This window comes from Mustela erminea, chromosome 18 (assembly GCF_009829155.1).
Source record: "Mustela erminea isolate mMusErm1 chromosome 18, mMusErm1.Pri, whole genome shotgun sequence".
Lineage (NCBI taxonomy): Eukaryota > Metazoa > Chordata > Mammalia > Carnivora > Mustelidae > Mustela > Mustela erminea.
This window is the reverse complement of record NC_045631.1, coordinates 61206354-61227573: the sequence shown is the minus strand read 5'-3', so window position 1 is coordinate 61227573 and position 21220 is coordinate 61206354. Positions and strand designations below refer to the sequence as shown.

General features: G+C 62.3%; 2 protein-coding genes and 1 long non-coding RNA gene across 4 annotated transcripts; 2 read left to right on the top strand and 1 right to left on the bottom strand.

Moving 5' to 3' along the window:
- Positions 1-1560: 1560 nt before the first annotated feature.
- SECTM1 (secreted and transmembrane 1) lies at positions 1561-14822 on the top strand. 2 transcript variants are annotated; one of them, XM_032322192.1, is made up of 7 exons: positions 1562-1846; positions 10005-10155; positions 12212-12313; positions 12655-12966; positions 13730-13786; positions 13973-14136; positions 14449-14822. In XM_032322192.1, exons 2-7 carry the CDS (start codon positions 10071-10073, stop codon positions 14461-14463), a joined length of 735 nt encoding a protein of 244 aa, XP_032178083.1. In that variant the 5' UTR covers positions 1562-1846; positions 10005-10070; the 3' UTR covers positions 14464-14822. The 2 variants fall into 2 exon arrangements, with proteins under 2 accessions (XP_032178084.1, XP_032178083.1); XM_032322193.1 differs by lacking the exon at positions 13730-13786 and having other exon boundaries at positions 1561-1846.
- Positions 14823-16145: 1323 nt separating this feature from the next.
- On the top strand, positions 16146-19899 carry CD7 (CD7 molecule). The gene is made up of 4 exons (XM_032322194.1): positions 16146-16714; positions 18073-18387; positions 18631-18761; positions 19432-19899. Exons 1-4 carry the CDS (start codon positions 16639-16641, stop codon positions 19537-19539), a joined length of 630 nt encoding a protein of 209 aa, XP_032178085.1. The 5' UTR covers positions 16146-16638; the 3' UTR covers positions 19540-19899.
- LOC116578178 lies at positions 17431-19775 on the bottom strand. Its single transcript, XR_004280757.1, has 3 exons — positions 19686-19775; positions 18611-18746; positions 17431-17475 (listed from the first exon to the last, which is right to left on the bottom strand). It is a non-coding gene; the product is annotated as an uncharacterized LOC116578178 (long non-coding RNA).
- Positions 19900-21220: the final 1321 nt, after the last annotated feature.

Here is a 21220-nt window from a genome sequence, read left to right as displayed (position 1 = left end):
GTCATGATTCAAGCCCTGTATTGGGCTCCGTGCTGATCATGGCGTCTGTTTGGAAAAAAAAGAAATATAAAGATTTTTTTAAAAAGAAAAGAAATGGGAAGGACACACACACGGGATACGTAGGTGTTTGTACACGCACAGAACACTTCTAGAAAGTTACGAGGAAGTGTCCACAAGCGTGTCCTCTGCAGAAAGGAGTCTCCATGAGACACACGGGCACCTCTCATTGTTCCTTCCTGGAACACGTAAGTGGTTTCGTGAGGTTTCTGCACGATCCAAAATAAACAAACTTGTTTCACTTTCAGGACGCAAGGTGTTTTACCTGCGCACAGGGATAAACCAGTCTCAGCCCTCAGCTGACTCTCAAGGTCCCTCACAGTGCGGGACCCTCCTACCCTCCCGCCTGAAGAGCCCTGTGCCTCGGGGTCTTGGTGGCCACCAGCTGCTGCCCAGGAGCCCCTGCTGAGCGGAGGGACCCTGGGCAATGCTGGATGTGATGAGGAGGAAGGGCTGACTTGGGAAGCGGCCTCAGGGATGAGCCCCTCCTTCCGGCCCAGGCGCAGTGCCTGGGGAGCTCGGCTGGGGGGAGGCACAGGGGCCTGGGGCAGGCTGGGTGATCATTCATGGGGCCCCCCTCAAGCTTCGCTGGGCTCTGGGTGGGGGCAGGGTCTTCCGGCCTCTGTACCCACAGGGAAGTGCCGTCGTCCCGGGAGTGTGACCCGCTCTGGGCCCTCTCTGCCCACCAGACAAATGTCCTCCTTTGGAACATCTCCCTGCCCGCGGGCCGGGCCCTCCCGCGGCCCCTCTGTGAGGACAAGGGGGCTGGTCCATGGGGAGCAGCAGTGAGGGCACAAGCCCGGCTCCCACTCTGGGTCTGGACTAATCGAAGCTGTGCCCAGCCTGGGGGGCCTTCGAAGCTGGGCCGGGGCCCAGGACAGCACCAAGAACAAACAGCTGGACACCAGCCAAACCTCCACACGAGCCTCCTTGCTCTCTCTCCGAGACTTAAGGAGAAAGTTTCTTCTTAGTGATTTTTATGAGAACCACGTGTGCACGTGAGCGATGAGCAAACCCTCACACCCAAAGCTGCTCTGTGGCTCTGACCTCGTTCAGGTGCCCCTCGGGCTGGGTCTCCTCGCCCACGCAGGACCCTCCGTGGGGACAGGCTGGGAGGAGGGCCGCCTTCTGGCCGGGGTTCGTGAAGAGTCTGACCTTCTCCGCGCGCGCGGGCCTCCCCTGTCCGCTCCTGCCCGCAGCCCAGGGCCACCTCCAGATGCAGTGGGGCGCCCGCGCCCGAGACAACTCCGGGCCTTCCCACGCTCCTGTGGGGTCTCAGCGGACGCGGCTGGCCCCACGCGAGCGCGCACACACCGACGAGGACCGCAGGCCCCCTGGTCCGTGCGCGGAGGCCAAGCCACCCACCCCAAAGGAGCATCTGGTCAGCTTTCCTGGAAGAACGCCCCGCTGTTTTCCTGTTTGCTTTAGGAGGAACGTCTAATGACGTGTTTTTACTTTTATCTTTTTTTACATTTTATTGTCTCAGTGCTCAAGACTCCTTGTTCGCGCACCCACGCCGGGCCCCGCGCTGGTGCAGTGTTGAAACAAAGACACGGTGAAGAACTACCGAGAAAGTCGTGACCTCTTCTGTGAAGCCAGGGCGGTTCCCAGGACGCCAGACTTCCCCGAACTCGGGGTTCCTTCCCGGCGGCGCGGGGTCCCGGGGCCTCGCTCCCGCCTCTCCGCCCTGGCCCCGCCCCGCCCGGGCGCCCGACTGTCCTCCCCGCCTCGGCGCGCAAACGGCGGCGGCCGCGGGGCCTGGAGCAGCGGCGCGGGAGCCGGGGCGCAGGTGAGCGCGCGCAGGGGTGGGGACGCGGGGGGCGCGCGGCCGCCGGCGGCGTGGCGGGGGCTCGCGCGGTCCGAGGGCTCCGGGAGCGGGGGTGGAGCCCCTGGGGCGCTGCGCTGACCCGCGCCCGCAGACGTGCGGCCCCGAGGGCCCCGCCGGAGCGCGTGCGCCAGGGGACGGCGGGCAGAGGGTGCGCGCGGCTGGGGAGAAGGGACAGAGGCCGCAGGTCGCCCTGGGGACCTGCCTCCCGCGGGGCCCACTCTTGAGAGGGCAGGGGGTCGCATCTCGGGGTCCTGCAGACTCACACTCACTTTCGTGGACTCACACCCAGGATACGCGCACACTCGCTCTCACACCCCCATAAAAGAGAAATGAGCCGCCGGAGACTTCCCCGACCCGACCCGAAGGGACCCCGTGCCAGCGAGCCGGGGGAGGAGCTGCCGCTTCTCAGGCTTCTCTTGGCATTTGGTTCGGCAGCGATCTCCGACTTCGTGCATCACCGGAGGCCGGTTACTGAGCTGCGGCATGGAAACCACTTTCCAGCCCGGCCTGTGGGTAGAGGAGCCCAAGCCCCTGGGAGGCCTGCCTGTCCCCCCCCCCCCACCCCGGACTGTGACAGTGAGGATGGGGGGAAGATGTGCTCTTGGCCCCAGGGCCCAGGGGACGGGGCTCCCGGGGCTGATGTGGGGAAGAGGGTTCTTGGAGCAGGCGGCTTGGGAGACAGGAAGTGTGTGCCCGCCCAGTCCCCAGGCCTGGAGGACTTTACTGCCCAGCGGGGGACCCCTCCCAGCCACAGCAGCCGCACCCTGGCTGGGGCGCTTCCCCTACTTCTGCTCAGGCTGGGGGTCCAGAGCCCTTTCGGTCACAGTGCTGGTGAGAGGCTTGGCCCGCTCGACCTGACCTGACCTCGTGCACAGGCTCATGATCCCCGCCGCAGGGGAGAGAGTGGCCTCTCTTCGGGGCTGTGGGAGCACCCAGCCCCCTCCCTTAGCTTTCCCTTTTCCCAAATCCGGACACGCACTTTCCAGATCATGTTGAGTTTTAGAATATGGGTGAGGTTCAGTTGGGTGAGGCCTGGAGCGGACGGCCAAGAAGGAATTCTTGAGACGTCTTCGGTGCAGAATGGTGGTTTATGAAAGCCCGGGGACAGGACCCGTGGGCAGGAAGAGCTGCAGCCCCGGGGGTGTGAGGGGTGGCAGGTTATGGGGTTAGGGGAGGTAAGGAAAAAAGGAGATTTCGGTAGAACTTTCATAAGCTAAAGAGCTACGGATGCGGCAGGGGAGGCCTTGCCCTTGCCCAGGTCGCTATTCCCTTCTTAGCAAGGTGCGGACATTAAGACGGCTGGGAGGTCCCTAAAGAATGTCACGTATGTCCCTCCCGGGGAGGGGGGGCTGCACGGCTCAGCTTCTGCTTCGTCCTCAGCCATCCGGCTGTCCCCTCATCACTGTCACTGACTCCCACGTGTGGATAGCTCCAGAACCCGTGAGTCGCCCTTTGTCTGGGACCCCCAAATGCCGGCTGTGTCGCTCCCTCCCCGGCAGGCAGACACATCCGGGGGCGCCCACCAGGGCGAAGCCTGCACCGCGTTTGTTCGCCCGCCGCCCGCCCTCCTGCTCCACTGCGGCCGTCTTCTCCCTGTCCCTTTCCCCACCCCGTCCCGGTCCTCTGGTTTTCCTCGCCTTTGCTGTGCTGGGAAACGAGACAGTTCAGGCAGGGCGAGTGAAGCCGCCACAGTTAAAAGACACACTTGATTTCGATAAATGAGTCATTCTTCACACACACGTATGTCCCTAATCCTGCATGGAACTTGGGCTACAGATCTGCTCCTCGCACGTACCTGGGTGTCTGTATGGTGCCTGGCGAGCCCAGAGAGGGGCCTGTGCCATCAGAGTGAAGTTTCTCTGAGCAAATTCCCCAGAACAGCCCAACCCCTGTCCTTGGCTGCGCTTGAATCTGACGCCAAACAGCCACGGAGGTGGGGTCAGGTCAGCCAGCGCTGGGGGCAGGTGGACACAGTCGCCCCTGGGAGGGAGGAGTATGGCTCAGCACCGGCAGCCACCCTCAGGGGCCTCCAACACCCAGGCACTGAGGTCTGGAGGCCCAGCTGGCCTCCCCAGCAATGAGCTTTGCTGGCCGGGTACTCGTACTGGGTAAGGGCTGCCACCCAGAGATGGCCCGGACTGGGTTCTGTTCCTCACAAGACAAATGAACGGGCAGAGCCAGCACACAGGAGGCAGGACTTATAAATTGCATTCTGTGGGACCTCTGCTGCCTTTGGCTCTGTGCCCCGAGAGTGGCCGCCTGTGACTCATGTTCAAAAGTGCAAAGTCCCTGGAACCACATCCAAACGGGACTCACACGACCTCCGGCCTTCCCAATAAAGATGGGATTCCCCAGACCTGGGAGCAGGAGTATCGGGAGAGCCAGAACGGCACCGTGAACAGCGAGGGGGAATCCCGCCTGGCTCCCTGCCCTGCCCTCTGGTCTCTGGACTGTTCCGAGGGAGAGAGGCCGAGCCAGGGAATGCCCTCATAGATAAGCCCGGGGTTCAGCATTGGCACCCATGCCACCTGCCCGGCGGAGGCCCATGCCCCGATCCAAAAGGAGGACCACTAGTCAGTGGTAAAAGCCAGGTGGTGCCCAGGACAGCTGTGGGAGTCCCCAAAGGCTCAGGGCGGCAGGATGTGCAACAGGACGTTGGAAGCTTCCCAGTCTCTGGTCCGGATCCCCTGTCTCTGGGCCCGTTCTTTTTCTTTTTAACTTTTTTTTTTTTTTTTTTTTTAAATCAGCTCCACATCCGATGTGGGGCTTGAACTCAGGGCCCTGAGTGGCATGCTCTACTGACTGCCCCCCAGTGCCACAGGACTGTGATGGAGGGTGTGATGCCAGCCCAAGGTGAGCAAGTTTGGAAGTGAAAAGGGGTGCAACCCAGGTAACCCCTTATCCTAAGTGTGGAACCAGGGGACCCCACCAAGAGGCGGGACCTCTCCCAACATAAGGAAAGTGTGGAGAGGGGCTGAGAGCGGCTGTGAGTGAGGCGAGAGCCGTCAGAGCCTGGAGGGAGCTTCAGAGGAGGCGGAGGGCTTTGGGCAGCCTGGAGCCCAAGCCAGTGCCCGTCCCGGGGCCCATGTCCTCAGTGGGCACAGCATCCGGCCTGCCTTGGAGGACACAGCAGAAGCTGGCCAGGGGCTATAGGAGGACGCCGGTGGTGGTAGGAAGTCCGGGACACTTCCTGGCTTGTTGTGTAGACAGTTCAGTGCACATTAGAAAAACATACATAGAGGGACACCTGGGTGGCTCAGTTGGTTGGGCAGTTGCCTTCGGCTCAGGTCATGATCCCAGGGGCCTGGGATCGAGTCCCACATTGGGCTCCTTGCTCGGCGGGGAGCCTGCTTCTCCCTCTGCCTCTGCCTGCCTCTCTGTCTGCCTGTGCTCGATTGCTCTCTCTCCCTCTCTCTCTCTGACAAATAAATAAAATATTGAAAAAAAAAAAGAAAACAAAACAAAAACATACATAGAAACAGCACATCTAACCATCACTGTAGTTGCATATTTCTTTTTTTTAATTAATTATTTATTTGACAGACAGAGATCATAAGTAGGCAGAGAGGCAGGCAGAGAGGGGGGGTGGGATGCAGGCTCCCCGCTGAGCAGAGAGCCCGATGTGGGGCTCGATCCCAGGACTCTGGGATCATGACCTGAGCCGAAGGCAGAGGCTTTGATCCACTGAGCTACCAAGGCGCCCATATATGTGTATTTCTTAAGGTGAGGTCAGAGTAGATAATATGATTTTAAAAATTAGTCCATGTAAAGTAATTGTTAGGGTTGGGAGATGCATGGTGTGTTAGAAACTGCCGAGGTGGGGGGGCCCGTGATGCTGGCGGGGCCGGCCTCGGCTGGTATGCTTCCCTCAGCAGATGAAAACCTGTGAGCAGAGGTGAGCAGGCCAGGACCGCCTGGGGCTCGGGGCACCCGACGCCCCATCTCCTCCAGGGGCCTGTGCCCTGGATGAGGATGGCCAGTTTCTCCCACACCAGCTGCCTCATGTGACAGAGGCGAGGCTGCCTGCCTTTCACTTTCCTTTTGCTTGTTGGCACACCACACCCTCTCCAGGTCCCACCGGTCAGGTCAGCATGTGTGACGTGCACACACCTTCAAGGCGGTGACCGGCTCTCTGTGTTGCCCGGTCCAAGGGAGGACCAGAGGGGGCCCTGGCGGGGAGGCCGCTCAGGTCCCTGGGGCTGAGCACCCGCCGTGCGCGTGGGTGGCACGGGGTCCGGGAGCCGGCAGGTATCCCAGAGGACCCTGCAGAGACAGCCCTACTCTGCCTGGAGTGAGACCCTGGTGCAGGATTGCAAAAGAGCCCATCGTGTATTTATTCTCAGTCAACATCCCGGACGGTTTCATTGGAACTCGGAACGTGACTGCGAGTTTATGGAGAAGGAGAGACGCCCGGCCGCGGGCAGGACGAGGCCTGATGAGGGAGGTTTCAGGGGAAGGGCTCTGTACAGTGCAGACTGTGGGCACCTCCTGCCGTCCCCCTAAGTCCTGAGGTCGCGCCCAACCAGTGCGGTGGAAGTACCCGCACGTCTGGACGGAGGGCGCAGCACCCCATCTGCTGGGCATGCCGCACGCACCGGGCCACCAACCGGAGGCTCTGCTGCTCCCTCAGCGCCCGGGTCCAGCGGCCGCCCGGTGACATTCTGGTTCCCGTGGGAATCCTGCCCACCGCGCTGGGGACACCTGCCCCCTAGTTCCATGCGCCTTCACCTCTCGCACGGGGCCGGAGCCTGGGTCAGTGCCTGGCCTCCCTGGAGGGTGCTCTCACCTCCAGCCAGAGGAGAGCTTGGCCTGCCTCCCCCCGCCCCGAGACCGGGGCACCCTGGCCCACATCGCAGCACCGGGGAAGTGTGGGCACCCGAGGCGGCGCGGAGCTTGGCCAGGGGCAGCAGAGAAGAGAAAGGTGCACCGATGCCCGACAGGAGACCGCGCTGGGGGAAGCTCTGGCCCCCATCCCAGGCGGCGACCCTGGGAAGCTCAGCAAGGACTCGAGGGAGCTCCAGGGGCCCCTGCGGACGGTTCTCCAGGCCGGAGGGCAGAAACACCGCGGGGCTCGCCTGGGGTTTCCTCCACGGCCAGGCAGAGGCCAGACGCCACAGACGGGGCTGGGGCTCAGCTCGCATAGTGACCCGCGGCCTGAATCGGGGAGGCCGGTGCCCGCGCAGAGCTCTCCCTCAAGCTGGCACAGAGGGCTGTGGCCGCGGGCCCAGGAGAGACCCCCGGGATCAGCAAGGGTGCCTGGGGCCAAGGGGCACGATTGTGTCTTTTCCCATTTCAGAAGATTTCTGTCGGGGGTGAAAGAAGGAAAAAAAAATGTGTGTCTTCTAATTTAAGCAAAGTTATTCTGTAATAATGTTTGGGAGCAGCAGAGCAGATCCTATCTGAGGTGCCAGGAAAAGACCCACAGAAGGTTTCGGTTCCTCTTCCTAGAACCCTCCGTCCGCATAAGCAGCATTTAATGGGAGTGAGCTGTGCGTGTCTGATCTTGGCGGTGGCCGATAGGCATCGAAACCAGCCAGGCTGCCACGGGATCGCCTCCAGCCGTGAAACCTCCGCGTCTTCTGTGTAATTCAGAGCAGATTCCTTCCGGCGGGACCGGGCCGACGCCCCTCCCTCCTCGTTAGCAAGTTCTGGTTTGAAGAAGAAAATTGATTTTGGTTATGCTAATAATATTCTCGTGGGGAAACAAACCTGCAGGGACAGATAAAGCAGAGCAGAGCGGAGAGCCTGCCTTCCCGGGGTGAGCACAGCTGAAGAGTCTACGTTGGGAGTGGCGGCGTCCCGGGCGAGTCGCCCACGGTTAGCGGCGGGATGGACGGCACGGGGGGGCCACGCGTGGGATGTCTTGGGCACAGCCCACTTTCTTGGAAGAAAGTGTGGACCCTGTCACGCGACACTTGCACAATGGCCTTGAGGGGATTCGTGATGCGCACGTGGAGGTCCATTTCGGTGCCCGTGGATCCCCCACGGTCTGGGAGGTCTCTGGAAAAGGACACCTGAAAACAGCAAACAAGTAACACTTCTCGTAACAAAACCGTGACTTTCAAAGAAAACACGGACGAGGTAAACATGTAGAGTCTTGCTGCTCCAGGAATAGTCCAAAGAGAAAGTTGGAGCAGGAGCACGTTTGTCTTGCGGGTGGCACTTTGTTTCTCTAAAACACGAGTCTTACAGCCCCGTAAGGAGGAGACGCTGTACCCCACAAACGCAGGCAGACTTTGCGAAGGCGGCGGCAGCATGGCCCCCCGATATAGTAGGTGGGGACCCAACGAGTAGCTTCCTAAGATGCCGGGCACATTCAGCACATCAGCCAAAACCCTCAGCTGCGGGGACTTGGGGTCTGTGACACACGGGCCACTTGGCTCAGCACAGGTTCTCGCCCCCGGGAGCCCAGAGCCCTGTGTGGACTGAGAGAAGGAAGGCCTCCATCCTCAGCCTGGCCGAATGCCCGTCCTTCTGTCTGTCCCTCCTTACCTGTCCCTGTGGAGGACCGGCCAGCTCGGGCCAGCCCTGAGCCAGTGGGCACAGCCTGTGCACGGCCCCTCCCTACCCGCCCCAGGAGTGTGGCCGCCTGGCCAGAGCCCCGTGGGCTGGAGGCCAGGAGCCCAGCAAGTGGTTTGCACTTGCCATTGTTGAAACTCTTCTCACCTCAAATTAGATGTTTCTTTCAAAAGCTGGACCGTACAGCGCAGGGCAGGCCTTCTCTCGCTCCGAGTGTCTTCACAGAAGACCACGCCAGGAGACCCGCCATGAGCCCCGGGTCTGGCGGGTGGGGTCAAGGTGGGAAAACACGCCTGCCTGCTCAGGCCCCCGGGGGTCTGGGGAGCTACACGCAGCAGCACGGAAGCGGGTGCTCTGCGGCCCTGGTGGGGCTGGGATCATGCCTCCCAGCCCCACTCCCCTGACTGGGGTCAGGACTGGGCCTGGTCACCAGTGGCCCCAAGTGTCTGGAGGCCATTAAGTTCAAAGTTCCCAGTGCTCCTGGCCCTGGTGCCGCATTCCCCCCAAACAGCTGAATTCAGGCAAAACTGTGGAGACACGAGGAAGACCAGGGCTTGCCAGGGGCCCGGAGAAGGGGATGAGCCGCTGGAGCACAGGGTTCGGGGACAGCTCTGTCCGGGACGCGATGACGGGCGCAAGCCATCACGCCTGTGTCCAGACGGCCCTTCCGTTCGACACACGAGTGAGCCGTGCGGTATGCGAAGCACGGACTTCGGGCAACGCCCGCGTGTGTGCCGGCTCACGGACCGCGACGCGTGTGCCACCACAGCGCGCCCACGTGTCGACTCTGCACTTCCCGCCCAATTTTCCCGTAAATCTAAAACTGCCCAAAGACAAAACAAAAAGTCTATTATTCTTATTTTTGTAATCAAAAGGTCAAGAAATGGCCTGGCAAGCAATTTTAAAATACTTTTAAATAAGGGCGACCGGCCAGCTCAGCGGCCAAGAGGCGAGACTCTTGGTCTCGGGGCTGTGAGTTCGAGCCCCACACTGGGTGCAGAGTTGATTTAAAAATAAAATCTTAAAAATAAATATATAAAACAAAATACTTTCAAATAATTTAATCAGAAAAATGTCACATTAACAAAGGTCAAGAGGTCGCAGAAGCCCGAGGGGGCGCTTGCGTCAAAGGAGACGGAAGGCCGCCTTGTGAGTCCCACAGGAGGGCTCCTTTGCTTGCTAAGAGCCCGTCCCCTAAGGACGTCTCGAAGGAAGCAGGTGCCCCCAGCCCAGGAAAGGGCGAGGGTGGGGAGGGCAGGGGCACCCAAGGCGGTCTCGGAATGGTGTCAGATCCCTAGTGGGCGTGACCGTGTGCACAGGAACACAATTCAGGCCAGTTTTGCACATTTATCGTCATTATGGTGCTGTCAGCAGGGCTCCCTCCCAGTGACGTCCCTCCTGGCTTGTCCGTGTTTCTTGTTTGTCTGTCAGTGGCCCGCGTTGCGTACATTATAAAGGTACAGAGAAGGTGCGGGAGAAGAGACCTCTCGGGGCTCTGGCCTCCGGGCACAGCTGGTCAGGGAGCAGCTCGGGACTGCTATCCGCTCCTGGCCAGGCTGCAGCCCACAGACTTCCGATCCTGTGGCTTTCCTTCCTCCAGGGAGTGTCCCAAGAACCAATGAAGAGGACACAAGACCCCTGAGGCCGCCTCCCTGTCCTCCTGGCCATGCTGACCTTGACATTCACCCTCTCGGTCCCCCAGATGCTGCGGATTGTCCTCCTGGTCACCTCCCTGAGTGCTCAGAATGGAAGTAAGTCTCAGGATGCCTCCCTGCAATGCTGGTGGCCCAGCAAGGGGTTGGGAGGGGGAGGCAGGGGTGGGAGGAGCAGATCCACATCGGGCCCAGTGGGACTCAGGCCCCAGGTAGAGACCGTGACCTTGAGAGGGGCTGGCCCAGTGCTCCTGGGCCACAGTGGGATAAGCCAAGTCCTCCCCCGGATGGCAGACAGGGGGTGTCTGCTCCAGTGCCCAGTGATGACCATCAGAACGCGTATGGAGATGGCTAAGAGCGTGTCCAGTTTCCATGGGAAAGAGGGTCAGGCCCCTTAGTGACAAGTGCTGTGGCCAGAGGAAGGGCAGCAGGACAAGTCTGAGGGCTCTCTGCCTCTGCTCTGGTCCCCGATCCTCCTTGGGCCAGTGGCTCCAGCATCACCTGGGAGCTCGTTAGACATGCAGACTCTTGGGGCGTGCTCCGTCCTGCAGAATCAGGCCAGCCCCTCGCACACGGCTCCGGGGGAGGGCAGAGTAGACGCCGGACCCCAGGGCACCTCAACCCGGTGGAAGAAATCACAGGTAGAGGGAGCATCTGTGGCCGCCCCGGCTGCTCCCGGGTGCGGTCGGGGCGGGGTGCCCCCGGCTGGGTCATCAGCACATCTGGGATCAGCGGGAAACCCGTGAGCCGCAGAGGCCTGAGGCTCCCAGGCACTGGGCAGATGACGGCAGTGCTGCCCGCCCCCCCCAGTTCCAGCTCTGCCGGACTCTGACAGCCCGAGTCAGCCCCCCGCACACTTGGTGACAGCGCGGGCATGGGGCCCCCCGCCCGGTGGCCTCTCTGTAGGTGGGGCAGGGGGTGCCTCAGAGTTGTTTGAATTTCTGTGCGAGGTGTGTGCTCATGCAACACCTCGACAATTTTGTAAAGATGCAGAGAAGGCATTTTATTTTATTTTTCTATTTAAATTCAATCAGTTAACACCGAGTGAACTGTTAGTTTCGGGGACAGAGGTCAGTGACGTGCAGGCTGCTCACGACGCGCGGTGCTCGTCACATTCCGTGTTCCCCTCGGTGTCGGTGACCCAGTGCCCCCAGCCCCGGCCCTCCAGCCACCCTCGGTCTGTTTCCCGTGGCTGAGGGTCTCTTACGGTTTGTCTCCTCCTGATTTCGTCTTGTTTTGTTTTTCCTTCCCTTCCCCTTGGCTGCTCTGTCTCGTTTCTCAAACTCCTCGCATCAGGGAGATCCTGTTATGACCGTCTTTCTCTGACTGACTTATGCACTGAGCACTTGCAAATGCAAGATTTCATCCTTTCTGATGGCTGCGTCGTGTCCCTGTCCTCTACAGACCACGTCTGCAGAGAAGGCATTTAACACCCTTCCTCAGGACAAACCCCAGCTGCTGAGGGGAACAGCGGGGAGACGGGGTCGGGCTCCTGCTGCGGACACGCATGTGGAGGTCTACGTCCACGGAGCTGTGACCGTAGCCACCTTCTGGAACCCGGGCAGTTTCCTGCCGGCTCCACGGCCTCCCCGAATCGAGCCCCCACCCACCCACTCTGGTGCCCGCTGGCCCACGCCCGCTGGCTGAGCCGCCCTGGCCAGCTGCACAAGGTGCAGACATGGGACTGCGGCCTGGGAGGGGCCCACGGTCCCCACACTCCGGGTTTGCTCAGGCTGGTGCCTGTCTTGCAGAATTTCCACCTCACACACCCTCTGCTGTGGGCTCCCAAGGCCCCTGCCACGCTGTGTGGACTCGGTGAACTGTGGGCTCACGCAGCACACGGCGTGCCCAGAGCTCGTGCCGTTGTCTGGCATCTGTCCACCTGTGCCTGGTCCCCGGTGGAAAGTGCCACAGCAGGACCAGGAGGGCTGGGCCGGCTAGCTCATGTTGTGCGAAGCCCCGACTGCCGTGTGCCGAGGCTCTGGGTCCCTGTCGCTCAGAGTTTGCTCAGACTGTGCGGTGAGGCTGGCGACGGGTGACCGTTCCAGGACTTGGCCTCCCAAGATGGTGGGGCGGGTTCCACGGCCAGCAAGGCAGGCGGAGGTTGGGGCCCGTGCTCGTGGCTTCTGACAGCGGCGGTGGCGGTGTCCTGCAGGAGCAGGGAACCTTCCTTGTGGAGTTGGGTGTGCACGCCTGGCCCAGGAGCCCGGGGACGGTGAGGCAGCTGCAGGTCTGGCCACGACGGCACAACACTCTGGTGAGTGCACAGAGAGCGCGCCCTCCTTCCCCAGAATCCGCCTGCAAGGAGGGGGTCCTGGGGGACGTGCCCGGGCCCGGTGACACGCCACACTAGCTGCGCGTGAGGACACACACGTCTCCCCGCTTTTACTCCGGTGTTGTTTTCCCGCTTGAGGCACACGCGCTGACCTGTCCGACGGGTGGGTACGGAGCTCCTGCGCCCTCCAGCACCCTGAGCTGGGCTGGGCGTCCCTGGGGCCCTCATCTCATCACCGTCCCTCCCTCGACCTCAGGGAGGGTGGTCAGTGAGCGTCCTGAGGCCCCGCCATGACCCACGTGTGACTTGTCCCCTAAACGCAGAATGGGACAACCCCACCTGCACCGAAGGAGTGGTGTCCGTGCCCCGAGGGGAGCGCGCCGTGATGGGCTGCAACATCTCCAACCCTTTCCTCAGCGTGGCCGTCACCCTGAGCACCCCCGGGGCCAGTGTCCAGCCGCTCTTCCGCGTGCGGTCCCCGGGGTGCTTCTGCCGGGAAGGGTGGCAGCTCCGGGTGCAGGGAGGCGAGGCCCAGCTGGTGATCGACAACACCAGCGACGCCCAGACCGGATGCTACAAGTGGCACCTGCAGGGTCTGCAGAGGAATATCGGGGTCACCACACTGAACGTTTCAGGTGAGGACGGCATCTTCGTCCCCCCAGCCCACCCCAGGGGTTTTCGTATTTGGGAGGGGCGGGGGAGCCGTTCGTTCCCCCCCAAAAGTGCCCAGGGCCCCGGGATGGGCCCGGAGAAGGAGGCCTGGGTTCCGACCGAGCAGAATGAAACGAGACCCGCCTCTGCGCCTCCGAGGACCTGCGCCACCAGGGGGTCAGGCGGGGGCTGCCCTGCCCAGGGAGGAGGCGAGGCCGTGCGCCTCCCGCTCTGCCCCAGGCCCCTCCCTCTCACCGGCTGGGGGGGGGTTCCACCCGCAGCCCCTCAGAGTTTCGTCTGCCCCCGCAGGGCCCGCCTCCCTGCTCTCACCCAGATGCCCCATGATGCCTCCACTTCTCCCCGAGCCGGTCCCTTGCCCTGGACACTGTCCACCTGAAGGGTCCGGCGGTCCCCGCCCGACCAAGGCCCCCCCTCCAACCAGTCCACACCCTGCCCCCGCCACCTGCGGTCCCGCTTCCACTGCCCTCACGCGAGTGGTTCCTCACGTCCCCTCCACTTGGAGGGGCGCTTCCCGTCCCGCATCCCCTCCGGGACACTGCTCAGACCCACAGGCAGCGCCCGCCCCACCGGTTCCAATCACAGTCCCCCTGGGCCGTGCGGTGGCCGAGAATGTGGCTGAGAACAGTGCCCCGGCCTGGCCAAGCCCAGGGAAGGGACCCAGCGAGCCTTCGGGGACTCCGGGTACCGTCCACTCATCTGATTCTTGGGCCTGGGGGGCTGCGTCAGGGGCAGTGTCCCAAGACCCGAAGGAGAGAGGACGTCTGCTCTTTGCAAATCCCTGTGGTAGGTGTTCTCACCCTACACCCAGGTCCCCCGGGCTGTCCCCTTCCTCCGTGCGGCACCGCTGTCCCCCTGCACACCCCGCCCCTGCTCCCGGCCCATGGGGGCGATGTCTCCCTCAAGGGTGCGCTAAGGCAGCCAGTGGCTCCTCGTGGTGAATAAGTGTCCCCCGGCCCCCACTTCCCACAGGCCGGGAGACGCCGTGCCCGCCCGAGGCCGTAGACCCGCTCACGGAGGCGCTCGTGGTCAGCAGCGTCGTGGTCGGCCTCCTTTTCCTGGTGCTCGGCGTGTTAGCCTGCATCAAAGGCACAGGCCCCCCACGCTACGCCCCCCGGAAGTGCTCAGGACCCCAGGTCTGAGGCCCTGCGCCTAGTCTGTGGGCTGGTGGGGGCTGGGGGTCACCTCGAGCCCAGAGAGGGCACACGCCCCTCCCTCCGAGGACCCCCGCTGGCAGTGGCAGGTGCCTCCCTCCCGGTCAGGCCCACTGGGTCCCCAAAGCACTCATTTGTCCCAGGACACCCTGGGGGCAGCACAGAGGTTGGACTTCCGGCTCCTTACGGGAGACCTAAGACGGGGGGCCCCGCGGGTGTGTCTGCATGCATGTGAGTACACGCGACCCGAGTGTGCCCACACATTCTGACTCTCATCCCTGCTTCCCTCCCCAGGAGAGCTGGTTCTGAACTGGCAGACGGAGGCCTGTGAGGGGGGTGATGTACGGGCCTAAAACCCAGAGCCGACCCCAGGAGTCCTGCCCACTCTGAGGCCACCAGCACCCGAAACCCGCCCCTCAGGAGTGGAGCCCCACGTGTCCCGCCTCCACCCAGCTGACATGCAGCGGCGGCCGACAGAAGCAGGCTCTGTCCCTGCCTCTGGCACAGGAGACCCGCTCAGCCCTTCTGCCCAGAGGCCAGCTTCTGCCCGGGCCGAGGAGGGAGGGGCGGGAGGAGAGGGTGTGGCCCAGGCTGACCCCACCCACCCCAGCCTCCCGCCCCTGTCTCAGCGCCGACGACCCCACCCCCACCCCCGCAGCCCGGGCAGATTCTCTGGATCGAGCCCCGCATCCGGTTCTCTGCTCAGCAGGGAGCCTGCTTCCCCCTCTCTCTCTGCCTGCCTGTGATCTCTGTCAAGTGAATAAGTAAACTCTTTTAAAAAAGGAAAAAAGAAGTCTTAAAAAAAAAAGCCGGGAGAAGAAATCTGAAACATTTGACCTCAAAGAACCTCTCCCTTCTCTGCCCCATTGGTGCCTGGGGCCTGGGCTTCCAGCCTCGGGTGCAGAAGCGACCGGCTGCTGTACCCTGGAGATGCCCCCGCTTGGGTCTTAGCTTGATCTGGGCACACTCCTGTCTTTGGCCCTGGGCAAGAACAAGTTTGGCATCCCTCCTGCCCCTGGTCCTGAGGTCACGCTGTGGGGACCGGAGGCCGGAGGCGGAGCTCCAGCGCCACCAGCAGCAGGAGGGGTCGCTGTAGCCAGAGCCCCTCGACTCGGGAGGCGGCCGGAGGCACCTGGCAGTCAGGCGTCCACACAGCCCTCCCCAACCCGACCTCCCAGCCGCAGGGTTCCCTTCCCCCACCTGCCCATCTGCAGGCCCTTCCCTGACCCTGACCCTTTTGTCAGATGTCTTCATAATCACAACGTGTGACTCCATGGAGTGGATTCTGAAGAGGGACACACATTCGGGGATACCTGGGTGGCTCAGTCGGGGAGGCATCGGACTGCTCATCTCAGCTCAGGTCCTGACCCCAGGGTCGTGAGTTCAAGCCCCACGATGGGCCCCAGGCTGGGCATGCAGGCTACTTCAAACATAAATAAAATGTACACTCGGTGCTCTGAAAACCCAGAGCGCTGATCTTCACGATGAATAAAGTCAGTCAACCAAGAAATCATCAAATGATCTGAGAAGTACACGTGTTTTAAGTGGGGAAAAACACAAAAACTGAAAGAAGCTGCTTCCTGTCCTAAAGCACTAACAAGGCAGAAAGGCATCCAAAGAGGCTGCTGGGGGCGGGGGCGGTCGCCCCTCCCTCACCGCGGAGAGCCCAGGCTGGAGGCCCTGCCTGCTCCCTTGACTTGGACCTAGACCTACGGCAAGTCCTGGGCCTGGGTCCTCCACTGTTTTCATCTCCTCCTTCTTGCTTGTGTTTTCGCGGGTTTCTGTAAGAAGATAGAGTTCTGGGGCCTCCCTCCAGGCCCCGCCCCTGCCTCCAGGCCCCGCCCCTGCCTCCAGGCCCCGCCCCTGCCTCCAGGCCCCGCCCCTACCTCCAGGCCCCACCCCTGCCTCCAGGCCCCGCCCCTACCTCCAGGCCCCGCCCCTCCGTCCGGGCTCCGCCCCCTGCTCCTCTGGCCCTGCGGGCCCCGCCCCCACAACACCGGGATCACTGAATGGTAGGCCAGATTTCTAGGCATAAATCAGGTTGGACAGAAGGTGACCCAGAGGACCCAGGGCATCCGGCCCCTGACCCCACCCCCCGAGGGACTCCCCCGGCTTTCTCCTGGTCCTGCCCCCCACCTGTGGGCCTGTGAAGACACAGCGGGGGGGGGGGGGGAGCAGGACAACTGGTCACCCGTTGGGCTCTCAGCAGGACAGTGGGGAGGGGTGAGAGGGGGTGAGGACCGCCCCTCCCACCTGGCCCTCTGCACCTCCCCTTGCCGGTGGCACCGCTCCAGGAAGCCCTCCGGGAGTGCCTGGACCACCAGCCACCGCCTCCCACGCGCCCTTACCTGGGGGTTCGGGGCGGTGCCTCCGAGCTGGTGGCTCGCAGGCGGGCGCTGCAGACAGGAAGAGTCTCAGCCAGCCGTGAGCGGGGCCCTGCTTCTCCCTCGGCGCTGGTCTGCGGGGGGCAGGGTGGCGGCCAGCATGGCCCCAGAGCTCCCTCTGCTCCCCCTGCGCCTCTCTTATGCCTGCACCCTGCTCGGGGCTCTGGCCACCCAAGGTAAGCCCTGCCCTGCCTCACCGCGTCCCCCACCGTGCCCCCACCTGGGGATGCTCCTTCCTGGGAAGGGGGTGGTCTGGGGATCCTGAGCCTGACCTCCCCACGAAGCCCTCCCCACCCCCAGTGACGTCTAGGTGCAGAATCTTTTTCTTTACTTAAATGTCTGGCGATTCTCTTTTACATAATTAGCAAGGTTACCCTGGTTATGAGAGAATGTTGTCCGCTAGTTTGCTTTTTTTTTTTCTATTTTTTAAAAAATATTTTATTTATTTGACAGAGATCACAGGTAGGCAGAGAGGCAGGCAGAGAGAGAAGGGGAAGCAGGCTCCCCGCTGAGCAGAGAGGCGATGCGGGGCTCGATCCCAGGACCCTGGGATCATGACCTGAGCCGAAGGCAGAGGCTCAACCCACTGAGCCACCCAGGTGTCCCTGTTAGTTAGCTTTTTAAAACAGATACATGTGCAAAATTCTGCAGTAAGGTGGAAATAGTGGGGCGGGATGGGGAGACAGCAGAAAAAGAAAGAAGAGAAAGAGGAAGTTCCAGAATTTAGTTTGCTGAGAAGCTGATGCTTGGGTTACATTAGGAAAGTTCACTGGGACAACTGGTGGCTCAGTCCATGAAGCGTCTGCCTTTGGCTCAGGTCACGATTCCAGGGTCCTGGGATCAAGTTCCATGTTGGGATCCCTGCTCAGTGGGGAGTCTGCTTCTCCCTCTCCGTCTGCTGCTCCCCTTCTTGTGCGCTCTCTCTCTCTCTCTCTCTCTGTCTCATAAATAAAATAAAGTAAAGTAAAATAAAAATAAAGAAGGTTCATGTTTGCACCAGGAAGCTGGTCTGGCTGGGCCCCAGCTGGGCAGACAGAGACATTTCCGGCGTCCCTCAGACAAGCCCAATGTGCCCACCGCACAGAGCCAACAGCTCTCGGTGTCTGGAAATGATGGGGACACTGAGGCAGCCAGCAATGGAAAGAGAGAAGGAGACAGCACAGCCTGTCCGGCTATCTTGGGCACAGTCTGTTAAGAGAAGGAGAAGGTGTAGGGGCAGGGAGAAGTGGTCGCTGCTCGGTGAAGGACCAGCTGCTCTGGAAGGAAGGGGCCGCAGCCCGAGCTTCCCTGCCGCCCCAGTGTGCAGAGAGGTCACAGGCAGCTGGCTCCCCGTGTGGCCCCATCAGTGTTCGTGTCCGGCCACTGAGGTGTGTGTGCCCCAGAGCAGCATCCAGTGAGAGGTCTCACTGGGGTGACACGGCCACAGCGGGCTGTCCCAGGGCCCCTCCGTCCCTCTGGCGTGCCCTGCAGAGAGGAGGTCCCTTCCCCCGTCCCCGGGCCAGGCTGTGGTGACAGCAGGGTGTCCTTCCTGCAGAGGTGCGGCAGCTCCCCCGCTACACGATTGCCTCCGAGGGGGGCTCCATCAACATCACCTGCTCCACGAGCGGGCCCCTGGCCGGGGTCTACCTGAAGCAAAGGTGGCCAAAGTCCACCAGCGTGATTTACTATGAAGACAAGAAGCAGCCCACGGTAGACGAGTGCTTCCGAGGTCGCGTCGCCTTCTCTGGGCTGCAGCACAACCTGACCATCACGCTGAGCCGCCTGCAGCCGGCCGACGCTGGGGCTTATGTCTGCCAGGCCGTCATGGACGACGTGGTCTGGGGCCCTGGCACCCTGGTGCTGGTGACAGGTAAGGAACGTGCCTGCGACCCACTCCGCCTCCCTGCACAGTAGGCCAGGCTCCACCTGCCCTTGTCTGCCCCAAAGCGTCCTCTACGCTTGCTTGAGATGCTCATTCCTGCTGGAGCCCGCTGCCTCCAGGAAGCACCCTGGATTGCCCATCCCCCCACTCCAGAGCCCCTCCATGAACCCCGAAGGCTCTCGTGGAGTGGAATCCACCACCTGCCACACACCTCTCCACTCCTCTTCACAGACGAAGTGTCCCAGGAAGCGCACACGTGCCAGAAGTCTCAGCTGACCTCGGCCTTCCCTGTGGTCCTGGCTGCGAGCTGCTTCTTCCTCGGGCTGGCGATAGGGGCAGCGTGTGTGCTGAGGAAGACACAGGTCAGTGTGAACCCCCAGATATCACCTGTGTCCCTGTCAGCCAGCTCCTCGAAGAAAGCAGGGCAGGAAGGAGACGGTGAAGCCCCAGAGAAACCCCAGGACCTGTCCACCCCCTCACCGGGGTCCCTGGGAGTTCTGAGGGTTCAGGTGGCAGGGTCCGAGGTAGGAGGGAAACCCAGGAGCTGGGGCGGTTAGCAGGGATGGGCACGGCCCCCCAGAGGGTGACTGCCACTGAGGGGAGGGGGAGGGTCCAGGCAGACGCTCAGAGAGCATGGAGGGCGGCATGTATGTGGCCGTGTGAGTGTGAGCACGTGTGCACAGGAGTCTGGAGGTGTGAGGTTGGGAGCCGGTGTGAACATGCACTGGGGGGGACAGAGACAGGTGCCAGGCAGTGGTCAGCTCTGCCCTGGTCACTCACCTGCCACTGCCCAGCTCCACATCCCCCCGAGACAGCCCCCCCCAGCCCCCCCCACCCCCGCCCCCAGCCTGGGGCGGCTCGGGAGACCTCAGGGTTCAATGCCTCTTGTGAACTGACGTCACGCAGGCCCCAAAGCCCAGCAGCATTTCAAGGATGGAGTCTAAAAGCTTCCTAAGCGGGCGTGCACTGAAGAAAGAGGGTGTCCCGGAGCGAGCCGGGCCCTGTACAAAGAGGACAGGCTTTCCCTTCCAGGTCAAGAGACTGTGCCGCGCAGAGGACAAGAGCTCAGCATGTGTGGTGTATGAGGACATGTCCTGTGGAGGCCCCAACAGGATGTGCACCCCCAATGAGTACCAGTGAGCCCAGCAGGACCCTCTCCAAGCCTCCCCCTGCCCAGGCGCAGCTCACAGAAGACCACCTGACCCACCGAGGTCACACCAGCAGCTCCCTGCAGCCATCAGGCTCCTGGCGTCCCGGGGCCTCCCTAGGAAGCCTTCCTTGCCTACCTCCTGCCTGCCACACTGCCGTGCCCGGCTGGTTCTGCCACGCTGGGCCCACCAGGGAGGAAGCCTGTGTCCTGCGGCTGGCTGCCCTTCCCCCACATGGCGGCGGGAGGAGCTTCTCTATGCGTGGACTGGGCCGAGGGCCCGAGAGGCAGGGGAAGTCCAGTCCCAACCCCAGCGCAGGCTTGCCAGAAATAAAGCTTCTCTTCCCCCCTTCTGACTCCGCATCTGTCTGTTCCTCACCCAGCTCCGAGCCAAGGAGGGGGACGGCTCGACTGATCTTCTAGGGCTTTTGTAGCCAGTGTGATTACTGCGGGACCCCCGAGGAAGGGGAGGAGCAAGGGGGCACTTTCCATGCTCCAGGCCGCAGGGGGGCTGCAGGAGGGGCAAATAGCCAGAGCGCTCCCCCAGGTCTCAGCCAGCCCTCAGCCCCTTCACCTGTCCTCACCGGCCCCCCCACCGAATGGGGAGGGGGTGGGAGGGGGGCGCTGGCAGCGGTCGGCCTGGGGTCTAGAATGAGAGCCCCACCCTGGGCGTGCTCCTGCGGGAAGGGGGGCGATGGGAACTTGGGGAACCTGCTTGCTGTCCGGGGAGAGGAAAAGGCACCCCCATTGTGGGTGAGAGCTGTGGGGTGTCCTCCTAGACTCTGGGCGGCGAGGCAGCAGACCAAGCTGCCCACGCACCACCCCCGTCCTGCACCCTGGAATCTCCCACCAAAACCACAAAAACAAAACTGACATAATCCCGGGCGCCGGGGTGGCTCAGCAGGTTAAGCCTCTGCCTTCGGCTCAGGTCATGACCCCAGGGTCCCGGGATGGAGCCCCGCATCGAGATAAGGGCCAGGAGAGGTGGGGGACGTGGAAGGGGAACCCAGCACTACCCCCTGCCCCCCCCACGCAGCCATAGTCTGGAGTGTGGAGAGAAGGACAGACAGACAATGGGACAATCGTAAGCATGGAGGACGGCGGGGACCATGAGGAGGGCGTAGGTCCATGGGGGCACAGCCTCTGGCCACTGGGGTGGGGTCAGGTCAAGCCTGCCTCAGGTGACAAGGGCCTCTGGAGGGAGGCTGGAGGTGATGTCTTTCATCTACAGGAAGTTGCTTCAGAAGGGTGGGGAGTGGGAAAGGGTGGCGGCTCCTGGGAGCTGATGGCCAGGGTGGGCGGTGGGAAGCAAGTCCGGCCAGACCTGGAAACCACAGAGAAAGAGTAAACCCCAGACCCCTTATTTACAGAGGGAAAGCTGAGGCCCAGAGAGGCAGGACTTGTCCAAGGCTGTGCTGATGAGTGGTCGAGTGGGGACCCGAAGCGAGCCCCCGATGGCGCGTCTGGGTCTGCAGGGCTACCTGCGCTCCCTCTGGGGGGTCCCTGGAGGCGGGGACACCAGGACTTGGTGTCCCTGACCCAAGTGGCAGGTCCCTGGTGCCCTCCACAAGAACCACTGAGGTCACGCTCCTAGTCGTCTTCCCCGAGCCTGAGGTGACTCCCTGCCCTGGCGAACGCACATCCCACTACCCAGCGAGAACCAGGGTCAAACCC